This window comes from Diabrotica virgifera, chromosome 1 (assembly GCF_917563875.1).
Source record: "Diabrotica virgifera virgifera chromosome 1, PGI_DIABVI_V3a".
Lineage (NCBI taxonomy): Eukaryota > Metazoa > Arthropoda > Insecta > Coleoptera > Chrysomelidae > Diabrotica > Diabrotica virgifera.
Window position 1 is genome coordinate 308,438,748 of NC_065443.1, and position 19,573 is coordinate 308,458,320.

General features: G+C 34.0%; 2 protein-coding genes across 2 annotated transcripts; one reads left to right on the forward strand and one right to left on the reverse strand.

Annotated features, from left to right (window-relative positions):
• Positions 1–2,446: 2,446 nt before the first annotated feature.
• LOC126886105 (sentrin-specific protease 8-like) lies at positions 2,447–19,352 on the reverse strand. Its single transcript, XM_050652951.1, has 2 exons — positions 18,939–19,352; positions 2,447–2,928 (listed from the first exon to the last, which is right to left on the reverse strand). The coding sequence occupies exons 1-2, from the start codon at positions 19,258–19,260 to the stop codon at positions 2,600–2,602; spliced, it is 651 nt and encodes a 216-aa protein (XP_050508908.1). The 5' UTR covers positions 19,261–19,352; the 3' UTR covers positions 2,447–2,599.
• On the forward strand, positions 12,717–17,199 carry LOC126886095 (uncharacterized protein K02A2.6-like). The gene is made up of 2 exons (XM_050652941.1): positions 12,717–13,057; positions 13,410–17,199. Exons 1-2 carry the CDS (start codon positions 13,049–13,051, stop codon positions 16,959–16,961), a joined length of 3,561 nt encoding a protein of 1,186 aa, XP_050508898.1. The 5' UTR covers positions 12,717–13,048; the 3' UTR covers positions 16,962–17,199.
• Positions 19,353–19,573: the final 221 nt, after the last annotated feature.

The window sequence follows — 19,573 nt, forward strand, 5'->3', positions numbered from 1 at the left end:
GCAGCAGAGCAACAAAAATAGAGCATACTTAAAGCCACATTAAGCTGGATGCACAAGAATAACAAAGAAGAAAAATCGCACTCTAAGAAGAGAAGAAAATAGAGGCAATTTGAGGAAAAACAGAATGCATATAGAAGGGACCTATCAAAAATACGGCTTCAATCTTGAACAGATGCGTTGAATTTTTCTACGTAACGTTGAATAGCCATCATATTGAAGAAGCAGATTGAAATGATTGAAATCTATTCAACCCAAACGAAAGACCACCTACCATTGAGGAAGTTGAAGAAGCCATTAAAATGATTAATATTTAATCACCAGGAACTGATCAAATTTGCAAAGAGCTCTACAAGAATGGTGGCGACGCCCTGCTAGAGATACTGTATAAGCTTTTATTTCTTGTCTGGCAAAATGAGAGCATGTTCTGTAAATGGTCTCAAGACCGTGATATGCCCATTACATAAAAAGAATGTGGGTAGTGTGTACTTTGTACGCACGTAAGAAGTTATACGCTTCTATTATAATATAATCTAACTTCATATTATGATTTCAACGAAATCAATATACCTATCTACTTTAAACAGTTTTTTTGTATTGTATTTAAATATTAAACTAATTTTAGAAAGAACAAAAAGAATGCCAAAAATTAAAAAAAAAAATAGGATATGACTTTGTCCGGATTTGAACAGGGGGCCTCTCGATCCCTAGGCGAATGCTCTACCGATCAGCTACCACCGCTTATTTTGTATTCAGCGATCATTTTTCGGACATAATTACAATCACGGACAGATACATTAATTGAAAATAAACATTTTCAATAATACTTATTAGGAGGAAGCCAAATCCACAGACATAAAAATTATATGAAAAAACAAAAGATGTAGATCTTTGAAACACACTCAGTGATCAAAAGATCCACAGGTGCTGGTTTAACGACCACTCGTACGAAATCAAACAAATGAAATAGAGAATGTGGAAAAATCCTCTTACGAACAATTCACACATCCACCATTTCGGGCTGGGAAAAATTTTTTGAATAGAATCAAAGATCCAAACACCAGTTCTTAGAAATGTGTTTCGCCCTCCTCAACCTCTCTGGGCTCATCGGTAAAGATGAGAAGTTGAATATCTTTAGACACATTCCAATCAAAAAACAACATTCGAGTCCTAGACATAGCAGGAGCGTAAATCTACGCCCAACCTGAAAATGACAGTCTCAAGTTTTAATTCCCTAATTACTTTAGAGTAAGTAAGATAATGTTTATGAAAAAACAAAAGATGTAGATCTTTGAAACACACTCAGTGATCAAAAGATCCACAGGTACTGGTTTAACGACCACTTGGAATATGTCTAAAGATATTCAACCAGATCCAGTGTGATAACTACAGAGATGGGTTGTTAACCCAGTTCAGGGTAATATTGTTAGCTTGCTATCCTGTGTCAGATGAACTCCTTCCTGTAGGGATCTTTCGATCTTCCCACCAGAATCTTCATCTGCTCTGCCCCATCTTGTTAGAGATCTTCCTTAAGATCCTCAGTTTTCTACCTTTCATTCTACTATCACTAGTTTCCATTGTTTTATGTGGCTGAAGTAATTCAGGTAGGTATGCTCGGTTTACTTTGTGCAATAGCCTGGCTTCTATAATATGAAGCTCTTCCAGAATTGACAAGTTGGTTCAATGTGTGTCAAGGACAAGCATAGAATCCTTCTGTAGTCCCACATTTCGAGAACTTCCAATCTATTTTTTTTGTGAGTCCATGTTTCAGCTGTGTACCTATGTAGCAATGGGAAAATACGGGCATTGGCCAACCTGAGCTTACTAGATATTCCTCGTTATTGTTGGGTATTTCCATATTTTAATTAATTAATTTAGCTGTTGCAGTTCGCGCCATTGTTAGTCCACAGTTGATTTCTCAGAAGCAATCGCCACTTGGTGCCTGTGCGGTAGATTATTATTTGCTCTATCTATGATCATTATTCTTGTTTTTCCAGTGTTGATCTGAAGTCCAAAATATTTGCTTATTCAGTTTACTCGTTCAGCGATGGTAAACATTTTGACTTTATTCCCGGCTCGTAGAAGTGTGTCACCTGTGTATTTTAGGTTACTGATTTTTCTACCACCTACAGTGATTCTTATATCCCATTCGGCTAGTATTTTCCTTATCATATATGTAGAATATAACGTAATATATGAATAATGGTGATATCAGTAAATTTTTAACAATCTCTTGGCCTCCTAACTACAAAAAAATTGTCATATAGTTGTTGACTCTTGTTCATCTAACCTGGGATGTATTCCTTTCATAAACTGAAGGTGATATGCTTTTTAGTTACAGAGAAGATAATTCAGGTCAGTTATGCTTATTTTTAGAAAGTTTACTATATATGTTGCTGAAGTCTTTTCATTGTCATTAGGGGACTTCAGTACAAAGTAAAACAACATCGTTCATTAGTTTTTTATTCTTTAAATGGTATTATAAATTAACAATATAAACAGACGGGATGAAAACTTTTACGTTTTTAAAAATAATATTACAAACTGTATAAAAATTATATCAAAAATTGCTAAACCTACATTAAAAGCTACAAACAACACATCAATTTACACGACCGTAATCCCTCAATCTATCAATAATATCTAAAATCTCCCACCGCATAGAATTGACTTTTTCATGGGTTAGTTTAGGACAACCCGTAAGTCTTCCATAGTGACCAGCATAGCTAGCAAGCTGCTCAGCATTGCACAGTAGATGAACTCCACAATCATATCCGTTGGTCTGCTGAAGACAAGGCACGTTATGAACTTTTTCCTGTATAGGAAGGGAAAAATATTTCAGGATTTTTTCTCCTAGATCTAAAGCTTGGCTGTAGTTGCAGCCTTGGGAAGAATCATAGTGGAATATCACTCTTTCAGGTCTTGAAAACACTGAAAAGTACACAAAAATATATGTTAAAACATAAAAATGAACAGGAACACAAGAAAATAATAAAATTTCCATGAAATGATTGTATTAATATTACAGTTCATCACCAGTGGCGTTACAGCTCTTGGCAGCTATTCTCCATGCTCTAATTCCAATAGATTTATTTATTTATTTATTTATTTATTTACGGCATCCATTTACAAGTTTTACACACAACAAGACTTTTACAAGTTACACCTCAACAATAATAAATTATTAAAATAATAAACACATCAGAATAATACAAACAAACATATTGTAAGAACAATACAGAACTACAACAAACTTATTGTAAGATACCCCTTAGTTGTTTTTTGAACAAACCAATTTTGGAGTCAAAAATATCCATTTGTCTTGGCAGGCTATTAGCACTCCGAACCAATTGTGTAGTCGGTTCATTTATACCAAAATTAGTGTGGTGAAATGGCACTGAAAAGATTTCTGATTGTCTGTTGCTTCTACTAGGAACTTTAAGACTAATAGTCCTGTCGCCAGGGGGGGTACAACGGCCTCCTGTATTCAGATGGACTTACCCAAGTTTTTTTTATGTATTTTAACCCGTAGAACACGAATTTTTTGGGTAACAGTTGATCCGGATGTCGATAAGATTGTTATAAACAAAGAAGTTGAGGAATTACATAACAGCGATTTCTCGCAAAACAAGACATGTTTTTGTATTTTTTGGGCCATTCTAACCAAAAAGTGTTCCTACAAATTTTTTCGTAGGATGCATAGTTTTCGAGATAAACGCGGTGGAACTTTCAAAAAATCGAAAAATTGCAATTTTTGTACCCGAATAACTTTTGATTAAAAAATAAAATAGCAATTCTGCTTAACGCATTTGAAAGTTCAAGTCAAAGTATATCGGTTTTAGTTATTTGCATTGCTAAAAATTTATTATTTTGTTAAACAAAAGTATAAACACCTAGTGCTGGAGTGATGTTTTCAATGATTTCTCATTTAAAATCGAACGAGTAGGTAGAGTAGGTACAAGTGCAAGCGAGGCTATTTCTACGTAGCATGCATGTAAACGCATGTATTAGGCACGGGAAACACTATGTGTTTATAGCTTTTTTTAGCAATAAACACATAAATTTTTAGCAATGTATATATTCGAAACCGATAGAATTTGACTTGAACTTTCAAATGCGGTAAGCAGAATTGCTATTTCATTTTTTAATCAAAAGTTATTCGAGTTCAAAAATTGCAATTTTTCGATTTTTTGAAAGTTCAACCGCGTTTATCTCGAAAACTATGCATCCTACGAAAAAACTTGTAGGAACATTTTTTGGTTAGAATGGCCCAAAAAATACAAAAGCATGTTTTGTTTTGCGAGAAATCGCTGTTATGTAATTCCTCAACTTCTTTGTTTATAACAATCTTATCGACATCCGGATCAACTGTTACCCAAACAATTCGTATTCTACGGGCCAAAATACATAATACAAACTTGCGTAAGTTCATCTGAATACAGGAGGCCGTTGTACCCCCCCCCCCTGGCGACAGGACTATAAAAAGTGATATCAATTGAGGACAATCTATGAAAGCATTAATAACTTTGTGTAGGAAGCATAAATCTAACAATGTCCTCCTTGACTCAAGTGTTGGTAAATTTAGACTATCTCTTACCCACTGATAGTCATATTCCTCTCTCCTGTATCCACTCTTATAAGCTGCTACCCTCAAAAATTTATTTTGGACTCTTTCAATATGTTCAATGCAACAGTTGTATGATAGGGACCATACAACTGGCCCCATATAGCAATGCTGGCTTTCTCTGCCTGGCCAGCTGATTTCGATCCGTCATTGTCCTCTGTCAATGAAGGAGAGGAGGTTGGCGTTGCCACGATAACCCGTCTTTCTGTAGACCTCTGATTCAGTTTCGAAGCATCACTCGAAAGTTTCACTTGATTTTGTTTCGAACTATCACTCAAAAGTTTCACCAAGTCCTTGTTTCTTTCAATCACCATTTTAGACGTCATTTTGAAGATCTGTGCTTTTCTTGAAGATTCTGTTCCATAATCTTCATAACCTCACTAAGTTCACATTTTACAATTTCTTTTATGGCATCTGATAATTGCGGAATGGTTAGTTCAGCATTTTCGAGGTCTCTAATCGGGCCATCAATTTTAGCGCTAGAGAACTGATTTATGCAATCTTTGCGCCATATTATAATGGTTCTGGTTTTAGCAATTGCACATCTTATTTCTTGAGAGGAAATCTTGCTACACTCTTTACATGATACTTTCTCGCAATTATCACAAGCACATCCAAACAACAGAGTTTTACTCTCTTTAAAATAACAGGTCTGATCACAAAATCCGCACTTTAAATCCTCCATCACTATAAAGAAACAACGGAACGAATCTAAAGCGATTTTAAATCATTTTCTAGGTTGTCTTGATACCTAAGTCTCTGTCTTCCTCTTACTCATTGTCCTATTGGCCCTCTTCAGTCAAAAACTTTTCTGACTATGGCATCTTCCTCTCATCTGATTACATGACCTATCCATCTAAGGTGTGCTACCTTAATGAGTTTTACGTCAGGTTCTCCAAAACGTCTATACAACTCAAAGTTGTAACGCCTGCTCCACAAACCTTGTTGTTTTATGCCTCCATATATTCGTCTTAGGATTTTTTGCTAAAAACATTTGAGCAGTTCTTGGTCATTCTGTGTAAGTGAGTAAGTTTCTGAACTATATGTTAGCACTGGTCTTATTAGTGTTTCGTAGACAGTCAATTTAATTTTTCTAGGTATATTTAAGATTACAGTTAAAGCTCCTTATATGTGCTTCCTTCAGTTGTGTTTTCACTATTCTTTCACAATCACGGATTAAAAAAATGTTATCCAGTTGCTTTGTGGTCTAAGATTTCTTTATTCGTAAATCAAATCGGTACATCAGTACATTCAATTCAATTAAGTTTATTGATGTCAATATACAAAGTATTTACATAAGTCAAAGTCTGTTAAAATGCACCATTGAAATACATTGCCAAGCTAACACTTAATAAGTAAAATCTATAAAATTTTATCACCTAGTCTAAATACTTAACACAAAGTTAGAATATTAGCATAAAAACACAAGAGCACACAGAACATTTAAGAGAGCTGTAGGACTATCACAACAGGGTAGCCCCGAGATATTCCTCCTGAAGCACCCACCAAAAGAAGTTCTTTGATTTTTATTTTGTATGTATCTAAGGGCAGTTCTCGAATTATTAGGGGTAATTTATTAAAGAAATGTATAGCCAGACATGATGGGCCATCTCTGCACCTCTCCAGCCTATGAAACTTTGGGGCAAGGTTCCCTCTAAAGCGTGTGTTAATATTATGAATCTGTTCATGAGTCTGGAATTTATGCATATTGCATTTTACATATCGATGGCTTAGTGTGAAAACCTTGTATCTGATTTTTTTTCGAAAATGACATTTTGGTGGTTTTAGTTTGAAAACCTTGTATCTCACGATTTACAACTGTTAGAAAAAATCCAAATACACTAGACTATTTTCTACAGCCAGAAAAAGAAACCACGTATATCAATTGCTCTCTTGATTTAGTGTGAATACCACGTATATTTATAACCAGGACTTTGGTACTTAATTTGGAGTATTTGTTTGAGAGATTCGACTTGGAGAAATGTTTTTTGTGAACAGTAAAAGGTAGTCCTGCATACAGAAACATTTTATGAACCTTAAATCAAAAGATTTGTACTGTATCAACCTAGTATTTGGAGGTGTGCAATAAGCTATGAAAAATGAAAACCTCGTAAATAATAATAAACACAACCTCATTTAAGATGAAAAACATGTATATCAAGATATACGAGGTTATCATAGTTACTTGGGCAGAGGCTCTATATACTGCAAGGATATTTACATGTTTTTCATAGTTAATATTTGTTTTTCCAATTTAATAGCAACATTTAACACTTTTAGCTCTAGGCCAATATCAGATATTTCTCTCAATGTGCTCGAATTAAAAATATGTAATGGTAATTTTTGTTTTTAGGTTATATTATGCAGAAAATCAGTTTTTTGCCTCTCCTGTAAAATTGTAATTTAATGAGATACGAGGTTTTCACACTAAGCCATCGATATATAAGATTATCATATATATACTGGCAAGGTAATGTTAATATTTTCCAATCTATAAAAGTCTGCAATCGGCTCTATATGGCAAGCCTGCGACAATGCGAATGGCCCTTCTCTGCAGTCTGAATACATCCTTCGCTCCTGCACTATGGCCCCATGCGAGAATAGCATAGGAGATATGTGAGTGACACAAAGAAAAATATGCCTGCTTTAGTATGGAAGCGGAAACACAGGATGAAAGTCCACGAAGCAAAAATGTATTTGATGATAGCTTTGCCACTAAAGAGGTGGTATGAGCATCCCATATCAGACCAGGGTCCAGCAGAACACCAAGAAATTTAGCACAGGATGCATTGTCCAGTTCATCAGGAATATTTCTAGTTGAAAAAAGTAAAGACTGTGTTTTGGTTGTATTGAGAAACAGCCTATTAGAATGGAACCATTGTTCTGCCTCCGACACTGAACCCCACGAACTCCCCACTGCTGTTACCAAATCCTTACTGCAGGATGAGATTGTTGTGTCATCTGCAAAGAGAGTGAAATGCGCAGTTTGACATGAAAGTGGTAAATCATTTATGTGTATCAAGAATAATAAGGGACCCAACACAGAGCCCTGAGGAACTCCTATGCGCAAGCATCCTCTCTCTGATTCAACACCTGCAAATCTCACCCTCTGGCAGCGGTCCGTCAAATAATTTTTTATCAATGATATACTGGAGATTGAGAAGTTATATTTACTCAATTTAGCAGTAAGAATTTCGTGGGACACACAATCGAAGGCTTTACTTAGGTCGCAAAAGTTGGAAGACACATAGTTACCTTGTTCAAAAGCATCTTGGATGTATGTTACAAGATTCAAAATACCCCGAACAGTCTTCAAACCCTCTCTGAAGCCAAATTGAGATTCAATGAAGAGCCCGTTAGACTCAAAGAAACTTGCTATTTTTCCAGCAAGACATTTTTCAAATATCTTCGAGAATATAGGTAACAGAGAGATAGGTCTGTAATTAAACATTTGATCTGTCTCTCCCTTTTTAAAAACCGGAATGACCACCGCAGTTTTTAAAACTTCAGGAAAAACCCCCTCAGCTATACATAAGTTTATGAGCTTGGTCAGAGGACATATTATTAGATTTTTTACATACATATACCTGCATTCGATACAAATAATAAGCATTCGATATACTTTATCAAAGCATCAGCAAGTGGACTAATAAAAAAGAAAATGCCAAATAATAATACATTCATTTTTAAATGCAAAAAGTCTGCCCTGAGATTTAAGACAGCAAAGGATAGAGTTACACTGCTGCTTTGTTCTAATGCATCTGAAGATTGTGTTATTAAACCGAGATGCTTTTATAGAGCTTTAAATCTTTGTGTGTTAAAAAATCAAAACAAGGAAGACCTGCCAGTGTTTTGCTGTGTCAATAAGAAAGCTTTTGTAACAAGTAACTTTTTGTGACTGATTTCGGAATTGTTTTGTTTCTGAAGTTGAAATCAAAAAATTTAGACTGTAAAGCAGTCCTAGTTTTGGACAAAGCACCAGGTCGTTCTAGAGATCTTGAAACTATGCATTAAAATATAAAAGTGACATTTTTACCTCCCAATACAACTTGAAAATGATACTGAATAATATGGAATGTCATCCTGGTTTGAATGTTATGGAATGCTGGAAGAAATTTGAGATACAAAATGCATTGTTAACAGAAAAAAATCATTGAAAGAACTGAAGCCATATACACATTGAAATTATGCTGAAAAAACTGTGGCTTGTTCTGACTGAGGGGAACTAGGAAGAATCTGTGCAAGTTCAAAACTGCAAACATTGCCGAAATTGCGAGTAGAATAGGATAAGACGGGTTCGAATAGAATAGAAAGAATCAAATGTTCAGGAGTTGCTTGAATCGCAAGATGAAGATTTGACTGAAACTGACTTGGAGGAAATGTTAAATTCACAACCCATTGAAGAAGACAAGAATCTACAGGTCGAGCAAGTCTCGTAAATTTCACGATTGCGAGCCACGCTTCACGCAACCGTGTTTGCGTACTTGTGTTTCGAGTTGCGTGGTCGTGCAGAGTTATATTTACCAATTCGCGCAATCGTACTTGAGACGCTGTGTCAGGTGAGGTGTTTGAAAATTTGTGTAACTTGATCACAGTATGTCATGTACTGTGTAACTTGATTGCTTGATTCTGTGGTGTGAAGGTGGTTAAACTTTTGTTTTATTTTTTTTTTGTTTTGTTTGTTTTTGTTGTTGCGAATATATCGCAGAAAGTTTTTAGATGAAGTAATTGTATGATGAAGATAACACAGAAAATACAAGAGGGCAGCATACTTTGCAAAACAACTGTTACAATTTGAAATCAACAATTTGTTAAGTTGTTGTCTTGCAGAGGAATATTTATAATCAATGCTTGCAGGTAAAAAAAGTGACTTTTTAAAAAATTATATCTTGGAAACTAAAAATTATTTTTATTTATAATTGAAACATGTAAAAGTATAGTACTCTCAAAAAAATTTCAGCCAAAAATATTCATTTTTGTAGAGTTGACTGCAATTTTTCGACAACAGCCCTTTTTTGCCGTGAGCAGCATAACAAGTCCAGTCTCATCTGAAATCAAAGTTTCTTGTAGTTTATACCTCTGGCTAGTGAATCAACAAAGGATTTTTTATTAGATGAGGTCATTTTTGTTTTATAAAAAAAACTACTTTAAAAATGAGAAAAATTGGGGTCAAAAATGTGTTTAAACTTATGTAAAATCTTCAAATTTCATTTTTTTTAAATTCCTTCGTTCATATTCTAGCCAGAGGTATAAACTACAATAAACTTTTTGATTTCAGATGAGACTGGACTTAGTTATGCTGCCAACGCAAAAAAACTTAAACTCTACAAAAATGAATATTTTTGGCTGAAACTTTTTTTGAGACTACCTTAAGTACTATACTTTTACATGTTCCAATTATAAATAAAAATAAATTTTAGTTTTCGAGATATAATTTTTTTAAAAAGTCACTTTTTTTACCCACAAGACCCCTTAAAAAAATGTTTGGAAGAATATGTTTGATGGCCAAGATGCATACATATATTTAGAAGGAAAGTTCCTGATTTCTGTAGTATAATACATAATACCGAAGAGGAAGTAGCCCTAAGCGCCGGACTCCACTTACGATTTGTAGTTGTGAAGATTGAACACATTCTTTCAAATAGAAGTCAATCCATGATTATTTAGTCACAAATGGATTGACTTGTATTTGAAACAATGTGTTCAATCTTCCTGATTACAAATCGCAAGTGGAGTGCGGCGGTAATAACACCAAAATATTCCATATAGGTCCATAGAAGGTACACAGACATTGAAAAATTCCTGGAATATCCCCGAAAACATGTTCCCTGAGAACATCCCAGGAAAATCCTGTGTCAGCATTTTAAACATTACCTGAATGTCTTATTGGAACATTCCATGAATGTCCACGAATGTTCTCTGGACATTCAAAATATATTTTGTAGACATTCCCTGGATATACCAGAAATACAGTGATGAGCGCTCTAATAACCGGCAAAATAGCACAAAAGATGTATTAAGTAGTGAGATAAAAAGACATGAAACTAGTCGAGCTGGGAAATTTAGCGATATTAACTTATACATTTAGATTGTATTGATTGTGTACCACCTTCAGACGTATCAGACGAGTTTGGAAACTACCACTGTCACAGTGACAGTTTTAGTTGACATACTCCTCCGATATGTGTAAAGGTGGGATCAATATAACGTAAATTTAAAGGTTAATTTCGCTAAATTTCCCAGCTCGACTAGTTTCATTTCTTTTTATCTCACAACTAAATATTTTGCCGGTTATTAGGGCACTCATCACTGTACATCCTTGCTGATGTGACAATACCTCCTATCTGTTTTTTCATGAGTTTTGTATGAGAGATGGAAAAACATGTTTTAAGGTCACCTCCTGTGTTCATATGTAAGTTTTGACTTGTTTTGTAGTTCATAGATAGTTTAATTTACTACAAAACAAGTCAAAAAATATCATATGAAAACAGGAGGTGACCCTAAGACAAGTTTTTAGTCTCTCTTACAAAACTCATGAAAAAACAGATAGGATGTATTATTACATCACTGACGATATGTGGCCATACCAAATAATACATCCTTGATAAATATAAACATTTTTATTGAACAAAATCTTTTCATACATTTTTTTAATGCAATTTACTGATATTCCTAAATATTTCAAAAAAATGTGTCACATTTGCTTTGTAAACCTTTCTTTTGCCTTTCGTAGCCACATATTCCGTTTCCTTCCTGGTTTTTTTGTAGACCACTTCTCTCAGCTGATTCTAAAAAAAAATAAAATAAATGGTAATTTTTCTATCCTTTACAATTAACAATCAGAAGAAATATTATTTACAGATAATGATATGTATAATAATAATAGGTTTGTTCTAGCATCAGTTTGAAACCATCAGCGAATAGTGGACCAGCGCGAGTAGAGGGGATCGCACTGGTGACTGTATTATGTTCTTTTACTGACCAACTGTTTGCTGATGGTTTTTGACTAGTTTGACCGTTTGCTAGAACAAACCTAATAATAATGAATATTTTGTATTTTGACAATGACATCTGATGTGGAAGTCAAAACATTAATAAAATTATTTTTTCAAGTTAACTTTCACATGCGCGTCTTAAAATTTAATACTTATATCATAAATAACTATTAAAACTATCTTAAGAGGAAACAGTATAGATCAACAGGTAGCGAAAATGTGTTCCAAGATTGCGGCTGTAATTTTGAATATTTTTCAAGATATTTGGCACACATATTCGTAATATAATAAAGAATGGCGGTACAGAGCCCAATTTGAAAAATATATTAATATGTGGAAATTACTCTGTAATTAAATACAATATAAAAAAAAACGAGCTTGTACCGCCATTAAGAAGAACAAAAAAATACACTTTTTTCAAATACAACTTTTTTATCCGATTTTGTGTTATTTTGGAACTACTAAAATTTTTTATTTTATTAGTAGTTCCAAAATTACACAAAATCTAGGCATCGGATAAAAAAGTTTATTTGAAGAAAGTGTATTTTTTTGTTCTTCTTAATGGCGGTACAGGCTCATTTTTTAAATATTGTATAATTACAGAGTAATTTCCACATATTAATATATTTTTCAAATTGGGCTCTGTACCGCCATTCTTTATTATTTTACGAATACGTGTGCCAAATGCCTCGAAAAAATATTCAAAATTACAGTGACAATCTTGGAACACGTTTTGGCTACCTGTTTATCGCTACTGTATTACCTTAAAACATTGCAATTTGCTAAACCAGTATATTTTACTCTACTACTACTCTACTAGCTACCTCATTTTCCACTGTTTCTAAAGACTTGTTTACATGGGTAGAGTTTTGAGGAGAGTAGAGTAGTGGTAGTACTCTACCAAAAATGGCTTGATACCATTCACGTGAGGAGAGTACAAGTATAGTACTGATGCTAGTATAGTGAAACCGATTTTTGTATTTTTAAACACTCTTGATTATAAGTGCACCTTAAATTCTTAATTTTTTGCTTAAGCTTGTTTACTCCTGTTATGTTCGTGTAAAACTCCCTTAACCATGAATGTAGGTTGGTACTACTGTCATCTGAACGACAGCGGTCAGATACTTAATACTGCGATAGAAAATGGAAACCATGTGCATAATTCTTTAAAATAAAGTATTTTACATCGAGTATTATTTCATTACAAATACTTACGTCCTTTAAGTACAAAGGACTTGACATTTGGCGACGAGGATAATGGATACAAATATTACAGACACTACATCAACTACAACGTTCCAACTACAGCCGGTACAAACACGAGTTCCTCGACTACAACTGCGATAGTTGCACCTGCTACAGCTCCAGTAATGTCTACACAAGTTTCTACATTCCAGTTTTCCGTTGAACCTTTTAACCAGACAGCTACAAAATGGTCCAGGTGGGTAAAACGGCTGGAAGGAGCATACAAAGTTTTTAAAATTCCAGAGGAAATGAAATTGCCCTATTTACTACATTACATGGGGTCGGAAGCATACGATACACTGTGCGATAAACTAGCTCCAGAGGTCCCTGAAGACAAGTCATATGAGGATACAGTTAAGTTAATGGATAATTTTTACAACCCTGCACCACTTGAAATTGCTGAAATATTTAGGTTTCAATCAAAAAGACAAGCAGAAGGCGAAAGTATACAAGAATACCTACATTCTCTACAGAAACTTGCCATAAACTGCAACTTTTCCACATATTTAAAAAGTGCTATACGAAATCAGTTTGTTTTTGGTTTACAGTCAAAGAGGATTCAAGCCAGACTATTAGAAACAAAGGGATTGGACTTGGACCGAGCCGTAGAAATTGCAGCAAGCATGGAAACTTCAGAAAAGGATAGTAATCAATTTTCTCACAACAATAATTACAATCAGGCTAGTATAAATGTTTTAAATGCGAAAGCAAAAAGTTCTCATAAAAATACAAACACTAGTAAATTTAATGATAATAATACAGTAAATAATCATAGTAGCTCTCCTAATAATACTTCTACAATGTCAAATAACCCTAATAGGGCTTGTTATAGATGCGGAGACACCTCGCATTTAGCCGATAAATGTAATAAAAAGCATTTAATCTGTAACTTTTGTAAAAACGTCGGACACATTCAAAAAGTTTGTTTAAAGGCACAACAAAATTCACACAGGCAAGTAAATTCAGTAAACTCTGCTCAAGAGGTCTTAGAAGTAAATGCTGGAAATTGCAAAGATAAATTTTTTATAAATTTAAAAGTGAATGGTAATATTTTAAATTTTGAAATTGATTCTGGCGCTGCTGTTACAATCATAAATAAAAATATATTTGAAAAATATTTTCCTGCATTACAATTACAAAAATCGGATGTTAAATTAACTACATACTGCAAAAATAATTTGAATGTTTTAGGTTTAGTTTCAGTGGAGGTTGAGCACCAGGAATTAAAGCACACTCTAAAGTTGTATGTGGTGGATGGTGATGGCTACTCACTGGTTGGTCGAGAGTGGATACATGCTCTGGAAATCAATTTACATCAGGTAAATACAATTCTACATGAAAATTTTGAAATTGCAACTTTGTTAGATAAATATAAACATTTATTTGAAAAGTCAGTTGGTGAAATAAAAGGGTTAGAGGCTGAAATTTATCTAAAACCTGGTACTAAAGCAAAATTTTGTAAGGCCCGTCCTGTAGCTTTTGCATTACGCCCTAAAGTTGAGGCAGAATTAGAGTCCTTAGTAAATCAGGGAGTCTTAAAGAAAGTAGCATTTTCGGACTGGGCAACTCCTATTGTTCCTGTAGTTAAACAAAATGGGGACATACGCATTTGTGGTGATTTTAAAATCACATTAAACCCTTGCATTGAAGTGGATGAATACCCTTTACCTACACCAGATGACCTACTTTCCCAATTAGCAGGTGGGGACAAATATACAAAAATAGATATTACGAAAGCTTACTTACACTTGCCAATAAAAGATGAAATGAAACATTTACTTACATTAAACACCCATAAAGGTTTATTTCAACCAAATCGATTAATGTTTGGAATTGCTAGTGCTCCTGCCAAATGGCAACGTTTAATGGAGCAAATGCTACAAGGAATAGATGGTATTTCAATATTTCAGGATGATATAAGAATTACAGCTCCAAATAATACCTTACATTTACAAAGACTTGAACAAGTTTTAAAGAAATTATCTGAACATAATTTACATATAAATTTGGATAAAAGCGAATTTTTCAAAGACGAGATTGACTACTGTGGATATAAGATGAGTAAAACGGGTGTGTCTACTAGTGCAGATAAGGTAACTGCAATTGCAAATGCTCCAATACCTACAAACAGAACTCAAGTTCGGAGTTTCTGTGGCCTAATTAATTATTACAGACGTTTTTTAAAAGATACTTCTACAATTTTACAACCATTAAATAATTTACTTAAAAAGAATGTCAATTTTAAATGGTCGAATACTTGTCAAACTGCGTTTGACAAAGCAAAAAAACTCATTTGTTCTAGAAATGTTTTATGTCACTATGACCCAAATTTACCATTAGTCCTAGCAACTGATGCATCACCCTATGGGGTAGGTGCAGTACTTTCACATATCTTTTCAGATGGTACAGAGAGACCCTTACAGTTTGCTTCTCAAACTCTTACTACTACACAGCAAAGGTACTCACAAATAGACAAAGAAGCTTACAGCATAATTTTTGGAGTAAAAAAATTTTACAATTATTTATGTGCTAGGAAATTTACTTTGCTCACTGATCATAAACCGTTAGTTCAAATTTTTGCACCTGATAAAAGCCTACCAGTTTTAAGTGCAACAAGAATGCAACATTATGCAATTTTCTTACAAGGTTTGAATTATGACATTCGTTACAAAAATACAGATTCTCATCTCAATGCTGACGCACTTTCACGTCTACCTATAAAATCAGAACAAAATTTCACACATGATGAGCCAGATATTTTTGAAATAAATCAAATTGAAACTTTGCCTACAAATATTAGAGATCTAGCTTTTCATACAAAAAATGATCATACCTTAAAAAAATTACTTGTTGGGTTAAAAACAGGAAAACCTGTTGATAAACGATTTAGCTTCAATATAAATCAAGCTGAATTTTCATTACAATCTGATGTTATTATGAGAGGACAAAGAGTAGTTATACCTACTAAATTGAGAAATAAAATTTTGACAGAATTACATACTGCACATTTTGGAATAGTTAGAATGAAATCTTTAGCTCGTAGTTATTGCTGGTGGCCTCACATAGACCAGGATATTGAGTCACTTTGTAAAAATTGTTTAGAGTGCAATAAGCACAAGAACAACCCAATTAAAGATAATTCTCATATATGGGAGCCACCAAAATTTTGTTTTGAACGAGTGCATGCTGATTACGCTGGACCTTTCAATGGAGGTTATTATTTTATATTGGTAGATTCCTTCAGTAAATGGCCTGAAATTCATTTTACAAAAAATACTACTACAAAAACTACTATTGAAATTTGCCGAAAAATTTTTACAACTTTTGGTATTCCTAAAGTTTTTGTTACAGACAATGGTAGACAATTTGACTCTCATGAGTTTAGAACTTTTATGAAAGATAATGGAATTACACAAAAATTTACTGCACCCTACCATCCTGCAACTAATGGACAGGGAGAGAGATATGTCCAAATACTAAAAAAATGTTTAAGGGCTATGCGAAGTGAGGGAAATGACAGGGAGTTTGAATTATGTAAGCTACTTATGCAATACCGCAGAAGCCCACATACAGTTACAGGTAAAAGTCCCTCAGAACTTATGTTAGGAAGACAAATAAGGAATAGATTAGATTTACTTAAACCTTCATGTAGTGATAGAGTTACCTATACTGATATGAGTCTAAGAAACTTTGATATAGGAACTAGGGTTTCCGTGAGGGATTATTTTCATTCTAAATGGCAATTTGGCATTATTGTACTCAGATTAGGGTTATTGCATTATTTAATTCAGTTAGATGATGGTAGAACATGGAAACGTCATGTAGACCAAATACGGCAAATTGGGGAATATACTCCATCTCAAAATAATCCAACATGTTACATTCCGGATACCATTACTCACAATTTGATTCCGAGGGAGGCATCAATTCCAGAGCACAGTGTCTCACCACCACCTACCGAAGTGATTACTGATGAATCCGAAATTTCAAACAATATGGAAAGTTCGAATAGTGTACCTGGGGCTCAAACTGAAACTGAGGAACCCATTTTAAGGCGTTCCACTAGAGTAAGGAAACCTGTTACCAGACTGAATTTGTAAGTACTTTTACTTCTAGTTAACTTTTGTAATTCATGGTCAAGGGAGGAGGTGTTATGTTCGTGTAAAACTCCCTTAACCATGAATGTAGGTTGGTACTACTGTCATCTGAACGACAGCGGTCAGATACTTAATACTGCGATAGAAAATGGAAACCATGTGCATAATTCTTTAAAATAAAGTATTTTACATCGAGTATTATTTCATTACAAATACTTACGTCCTTTAAGTACAAAGGACTTGACAACTCCAAAGCCCCCTTTGCCATTCTTTCGACGATTTCATCCTCCGCAGCTTGCTGCAAACTTTTATTTCTGTAGTATACACTACCTAAATTCCATAAACACTGGTATTCGCCGTATTATAGCTCTACAAGTTTTAAAGTTTCATCTTCGGTGAACTTCATTTTCACTATTTACACAAAACACAATTCCAGCCAGAATGACAGCGCCCCCATGTACTCTCCTACCTACTCTATTCTGCCATAATTGAGCGTGTTCCATGGGTAGAGTGTGCAGCCGAGTAGACATTTTGGCAGTAGTGGTGGTCATAGAGTAGTTACTTTGCCATAGGTTGCTAGTCACTCTACTTTAACTCCAACTATACACTCTACCAGCTATTCTACTGTGCTGAGCATTTTTACAGGTAGAGTTACTCTACTCTATCAAGTACTTGCATCATTACTCTACCCGTGTAAACAAGTCTTAAATCTACTGAATGAAAATCTACTTAATCTTAATCTACTCTTAATGAAAAATGTCTAAAATCATTTACCCACCTAGTATTATTGTAGAATTTAAGACAGTCCAGTGCCTTATAAATAATTTCAATATGAATATTTTTCCCTTTAATTCTCCTTTGATACCACTCCATTTTAGATTTTGGGGAACTTATTTCATTGTGTTTATAGACCATATTTATTGAAGGAACCCAATCTGGAGATTGTTATTATCTATTAAGTCGGCTGGTTTTCCTATAAGATTAAAATGTTAACATCTTCAAAAATCGTTACTGTTGTAATTGTAACTTACCAGATATAAAATGATTACAGCAGACAGGACAGGAAAATTTTCATTGTACATTGAAAAGTTTCATTTTCAAACCTGTACATTGTATTGCATTTAACCATTGTTGTCTCTCAGATACCTTATTTAGTTCAGTTTAAAAGTGAACTTTATCTTGACTTTATCACATTTCACACTTCAAAACACAACACCAATGAAGCATATTATCTTTCTAAATTAATACTTCCAGAGAAAATGTTAAATTAATCTTTGTACAACACAAAATTACAAAGAAATACAACTAAAATTATCTAAAACTCATTAAGAACAGATAGAATAAGATTTATCTTTTACACCCAGTAGCCATATTGACATATTGATTTAATTTTGAAAACGATTATATTTAAATTTGGTAAATATAACTCCGTACGACCACGCAACTTGAAACACAAGTACGCAAACACGGTTGCGTGAAGCGTGGCTCGCAATCGTGAAATTTACGAGACTTGCTCGACCTGTAGATTCTTGTTTGAAGAAGAGGCTTCATACACCCCTTTGGCCTGCTCCGTTGTGATTTTTTTATGAAAATTGATCCATCTATGAAACAAAGTCTTATTTTGAAGAGAAAAACTGCTAATGCCACCGATGAACATCAGTCTGAATTGAAGGAGTTTTTAAAAACAGGAGAAAATTACTAAGTTTTTTAAACCATTGCCTAAACCTGAATATATTATGTAATTAATCAATATTTATGGTCAAAAACTTCAATGAAACTGATTTCTTTATGTATTTGCTGTTTATTTCTTCGCCTAGGAATGTATCCCCTATAACCCAATATAAATTACCATTCCATATTCACAGTTTGTGTATTCCCGGGATATTTACTGAATAGATACCCTGCAAATAAAGAGCTTCTACTGTATTTCAAATATTCCCTGGTATTGTTAATATTTTATTATTATTTTATATAACATACCCAAAAGACTCCAGTGAGATCCTCCAGAAGAGTCAGTCATTTCATTGTCATTTAATGCAAAGAAAATAAAGTCCCTTTGGATAGAGTCTATTAGTGGTTCTAGGAATACCTTGATTTCGCTTTGGGGGGATACCTTTATGCATTGCGTTACTTCGGGGGAAACGAACAACAGATGGGAACAGCCTTTGAATAAATCTGATTCTAAGTATTCAAAATAGAAGGATATGATCGTGTCATTTAACCAGAAAGGGCCTTTCAGAAGTTCCACGTCGGATGTTCTCAATAAGCTCTCTTTGTAGCTTAAAACGATATTATCAGTCATTTCACCAAATATGGAAATCTCATTTTACTGGAACTTTTAATATTATTATTGAATTAAAAAAAGAGAGGTTATGTACACTGGTCTTCTTCTTTTTGCTGGTTTAGGCATATCCTCTCTTTCCTTGTCTAAGGCATATCTCATCTCAGAAGTCAGGCTCTCAGTCAGGGGCATTCTTGCTCACCAGGGGATAATTTATTAAAATTATATCCCGTGTGGGATAATTAAAAAATATGACTTATCTATTGTTTAAATGGAACATATCTATTTTCTAAACGAATCTATTTTTTTAATGGAAATCTAAGTAGTTAAACAA